This window comes from Corvus brachyrhynchos, unplaced genomic scaffold (assembly GCF_000691975.1).
Source record: "Corvus brachyrhynchos isolate BGI_N302 unplaced genomic scaffold, ASM69197v1 scaffold202, whole genome shotgun sequence".
Lineage (NCBI taxonomy): Eukaryota > Metazoa > Chordata > Aves > Passeriformes > Corvidae > Corvus > Corvus brachyrhynchos.
In genome coordinates, this window is record NW_008238132.1 from 7,680,466 (window position 1) to 7,685,515 (window position 5,050).

The following is a 5,050-nucleotide window of genomic DNA, read 5'->3' on the forward strand; positions in this document are numbered from 1 at the left end:
TAGGGCAGTGTCTACTTAAATATGAAGTAGCATTTACACTTCTTAGTTCAATGAAGTCATCTCGCGCGGCATTGCAAAGACTAAGGAAAAGAGCACATTGCTTTACTTTCTTAAAGATCTTCTATAGCCCAGGTGTCTCCAGCTGAGCTCTCTGGTACCCCCTCTCTGCACAACTGTCATCTTTTAGGGTCTGTCTTTTTAGGCACTGCAAATTGCACTAATTTTTCCAAAGCTCCCTTTTAAAATGCATTGCATACCCTGAGATAGTTGCAAAGCAAGCAATACTGTGTCAGGTATAACACTGCCCCAGTGAGGCTCATCAGTTTTTAAAAGGGGAAAGTAATAGAAAGGTGAAAACTTCTGCTTTAAAATTTGGGTTCTGATTTAGGGTTATGTTCATTGTTTTGTTCACCCTGTCTCTCTTCAGTCTGAGAGCTTGATTCTTTTTCAGAAGGTGCTAATTTGTTATAGCCCCATATCCCCTTGACTTCAGGCTAACCGAGCAAACTGTATGAGAACAGGAATCCACATTCATGAAGACAACCAAAATCAAACCTCTCTGCAGCCCTGGTTGTGAATAGAATCATTACCACTTCCTCTTGAATTCTTGGTGCAAGCTGGCATTGCTACAGGTTCATCCAAAACTTGACTTGACTCAGTAGGGGTGAAAGTGAAAAAAAAAACCCAGCCTGACATACTTTCTTATCTTGTAGTCAATCCTACGCTGGAGAAGCGCAGCAGAACGGTTAGAGACGCAACAGTGAGGATGGGAATGAAGAAGGCGGCAGCAATGCTGGCTCACATAAAAAAGTTGATGTTAAAAATGAAGGAAAAGTAGGCAGTGAGGAGGAAAATAGTGGAAAAGGAACTGATGAGGTGAATGTGGAAGAAGACCACAATGGAGCTGGACACGAAGAAGGGGCAGCAATGCTGGTGCAAATGAAAAAGACTATGTGTAATTTCTGCTGAATTTCTCTATTGCATCAGTCACGCTACGGGCTGGCCAGGCATCGGCAGGCATCTGGTGCCAACTGAGTGGGCACGCTGGATACAGAGATCGGGCAGCTGTTATCTGCAGTGGGATTTGCTGCTGCACCTTTGCTCCAGATGCAGATGCAGCAGCACTGAGCTCAATCCTGCTGTTTCCTCCATATGAGGTAGATCCCCAAGTGCCGTGCCCTGTGCAGAGCTTACATCATCTCCAGGCAGCGGCAGATGACGCCGGGTGGCTTGCGTGGTGTCCGCAACTCCTTACATGCGTTTCACCCTTCTCCTGGCTTCAATTCTCTCCCCCCAGCATCCTGTCCCATCACATCGTCTCTTGGTGGTGCAACCACTGGACCACGCCCTTTGTCCTATTTCAAAATATCTGAGTGCCACCAGTGCCTTTAGGGCTCCTAATTAGTGAGTACCACTTGCATCAAGTTAGTGGTGCTGCGGAGACAGCTTCCCAAAAGAGGTGGAAGAGATGTCTCTTTGCCTTTGTCTGTGTCCTCCCTGAGACTTGTATCAAACTTGGAGCCTTGTAGCAAAGGCCCCAAGAACACCCCCACAAGCACAGGGCTCAGCACTAAGGGAACCAATCCCATCTCCTTGCAGGGGATGTCCAGGAGCAAAGTAGCCCTGGATCTCATCATGCAGTTGTATATTTGACAAGGATTTGCGGGGGCTTTGTCCTGTTTGGTAAAGGAAAGCCCTGGGGGCCCATTCCAGAGCCGTGGGTCTGCATTTTGTGGGTGTCAGGGCTTTGGCTGCCCGGGGCCATTCTGAGGGGCTGAGCTGGGGTGGGAACAAAGGGCGGGGCTGGCCTGGCTGTGGTGTCTCTGGTGTCTGTGTCATCACAAGGCATGTCACAATGGGAGGTGCATAGAAACAACACCAGCAGGCAGCGCTGCCCCAGTCCAGCCTGGGCGAGCGTCGAGTGCTCACGCAAGCCAGAATCTGTGCTGGACGAGAGCCGGAGCACAAACTCGGGCATCCGAGAGAGTGCTTCCCGTCCTGCATTCAGGGCCCAGCCCCTTGCAGGAGCTCCTTGGACACAGCACAGCGCAGCTGCTGCTGCTGCTGTGGCTGTGGCTGCAGCTGGGCCTTGGTGCCTTAGTGCCTGCCAGCTGCCTGGCTCTCTCTCTTCCCGTCCCCACATCCCTGAGGCTCCCATCCCCACCTCCACGCCAGTAGCTCCCCTCCTCCTCTCTCTCTGCTCCCCCTGGAAGCCATGGCAGCCTTCATGTTCCTGGTGTTGCTTGTGCACAGCCTTCTCCAATACCCGCAGATGGTCGGGGATGGACTGGATGAGGACACACGCCTGCTCATGGAGTTGCGTGCCAAGTACGAGGAGCTGCAGAGGATTCGGCTGCTGCAGGAGCTGCAGGAGCTGGAGCAGGCAACCCTGGAGCAGAGTGGTGGCCCCTGGGGAGCCATGCTCTGGGCTGCCTTGCAGCAATGGCCATTCTGGGCCGTTGCTGCAGTCCTGGCCCTGCTCTTGGTGCTGTGCTTTGTCCCCCGGAAAAGGTGCTGTGAGCCAGAGAGCAGTGGCCAGGAGACGAAGTCCAGCAGCAATGTGGACAAGAGGGCAAATGATAAAGAAAACAATGCTCTGGCAAAGAAAGAAGGAGAAATCACCTTGGCAAATGTGGAGAAAGACAACAATGCTGATGACAGCGGAGAAGGTGGCAGCAATGCTGGCACAACTGGAAAAGACAATGTTGGAAGTGAAGGAATAGAAGGTAGCGAGGATGCAAAAGCTGGAAAAGGAAATGATGATGTGAATGTGGAGGAAGATAAGAAGCATGACGGAAATGAGGAAGAAGACAGCAATGCTGTCACAAATGAGAGAGACAATGTTGAAAATGAAGCAGAAGAAGGCACTGAGGAGGCAAAAGCTGGAGAAGGAGGTGATGATGTCAACGTGGAGGAAGACACCAAGGAGGCCGGAAAGGAGGCAGAAAGCAGCAATGCTGTCTCAAATGAAAAAGACAATGCTGGAAATGAGGAAAAAGAAGGCAATGAGGATGGAGATACTGGAAAAGTAAAGGATGATGAGAATGTCATCAAAGACAACACTGAGGCCGGAAATGAGGAAGAAGGCGGCAATGTTGACACAAATGAAGAAGACAAGGAGGCCAGACATGGTGGAAAAAAATGCAGTAAGGGCACAAATGAGGAAGAAGTGAATGCCAACACGGATGTGCAGAAGAACAATGCTGCTGGCAACGAAGGAGAGAAATCTGACACAAATGAAGACAAAGAGTGGGATTTTGCAGGCAAGCTTGAAAGGCTTGTGCAGGAGCACATGCAATGGCCTCTCGTGGACCTGGACAGAGGTTGTGCCACGGTAACTCTCCTGATGGACAACTTCACACGTGCCTTTGGATATGGCTCGTCCAATCACTTCTACCCAGTTCTGCAACAAGCCATCGGGGTGGGCAATGCCTTTGAAGGCTGGAGGCCCTGCGCAGAAGGTGCGTTGTACCACGTGCTTGTACCCCTGAGTGCACCCCCGGGGCACGCCTTCCACCTGGAACCGGACACTGGAGTAAAAATGCCAGGGAGGAACTTCCGTGTCCGCGTGGACCTGGAGTGCACCTGTGTGAGGGAGCAGCTGGGCGACAACGCCATGCTGTGCTTCCTCCACCACTCCAAGGAGGAGCTGAGCAGGAAGCAGGAGCCCAGCCTCCTAGACACCCTCTGCACTGGACCCTACCTGGATGTGGAGAAAACTGCCCGCTGGCTGTACCGATTGGTGAGAGCAGACTGGTTGCTTTTGCCTCAGTCCTCCCACAGGCTTAATTTAATGTTGCTGCCCTCCAGCCGCTCCTGCAAGATGCAGCTGAGCAAGGGCAAGGAAAGCTTGGTGGTAGAGGTGCTGTTTGGGGTGCGGCAAGGCGACTCGGACATCTATGTCAGCAGTCAGCCCACGGAAGTCCACTTCATGCCGAGCACAACCTGGCACGAGACCTACGCCGTGGCTGAGGCCAACTTCTTCAGGCACGTGGCCAGGCGGGCGCCGCAGGACAGCTGGCACTGCAAATGCCTGCAGTTCCTCACCGGCGTTGCAATGGGCAAAGGCTTTTCTGCCTACGCCTTGAAGACAGTCGTCATGCACCTCCTGAACACCAGACCCCTGTCACAGTGGAGCAGGAGGGATTTCATGAAGCGCTTGGTGGACATTGTGGACTCCCTGCGCTGCTCCCTGGACAAGAAACGCCTTGACCACTTTGTCATAGGCAACCAGAGGCTTCCCAGGGAGATCAGTTTGCCGCCAGAGCTGCAAAGGGTTGAACCGCCCAACCTGTTCCAGCACCTGGCGTGTGATCCAGACGCCTACAGAGAGGTGGTGCAGGAGTATATTAGGCTGCGACATCAGCTCAAACAACTGCTTCTTGCAGCCATGAAGGCCAGTGCTAAGAGACAGAGATGAGCTGCTGGGGGCTCACGCCTGAAGACAGGCTCTGTATATAAAAGGAGTAGTCCATGTTTAAGTATTTAATAGGTAGATAGTGCACTTAACGCCCCCCAATAGATAGGTAGTTAACATGTAGTTAGTGGATTTATCCCCAGTAGGGATAGTTAGTGCATGTATTGCAGCCTTCCCGTTTCTTCAATAAAACGTATTATTCCAAAATCTGGGTTCTGCAGGTGGTTATGTAGTCTGCCAGACCTACAGTGCTGAATTGGTTCTAATCAGAAATTCAGCCTATTTGCACCCAGCCCATCTTATTGCACATGATGAGCTGGAACTCGGCGGGTGGGTTAGTTTCTGCTGAATTTCTCTACTGCATCACTCACACTACGGCCTCGCCAGGCATCTGGTGCCACCTGAGTGGGCACGCCGGATACAGAGATCGGTCTACTGTTAATTTGCTGCTGCACCTTTGCTCCAGATGCAGATGCAGCAGCACTGAGCTCAATCCTGCTGTTTCCTCCATATGAGGTAGATCCCCAAGTGCCGTGCCCTGTGCAGAGCTTACATCATCTCCAGGCAGCGGCAGATGACGCCGGCGGCTTGTGTGGTGTCCACAACTCCTTACATGTGTTTCACCCTTCTCCT

At 52.1% G+C, this 5,050-nt stretch overlaps 1 protein-coding gene across 1 annotated transcript; it reads left to right on the top strand.

Moving 5' to 3' along the window:
- Positions 1 to 1,863: 1,863 nt before the first annotated feature.
- LOC103615194 (inositol 1,4,5-trisphosphate receptor-interacting protein-like 1) lies at positions 1,864 to 4,532 on the top strand. The gene has a single exon (XM_008633210.2). The coding sequence runs from the start codon at positions 2,216 to 2,218 to the stop codon at positions 4,418 to 4,420; it is 2,205 nt and encodes a 734-aa protein (XP_008631432.2). The 5' UTR covers positions 1,864 to 2,215; the 3' UTR covers positions 4,421 to 4,532.
- The last annotated feature ends 518 nt before the right edge of the window (positions 4,533 to 5,050 follow it).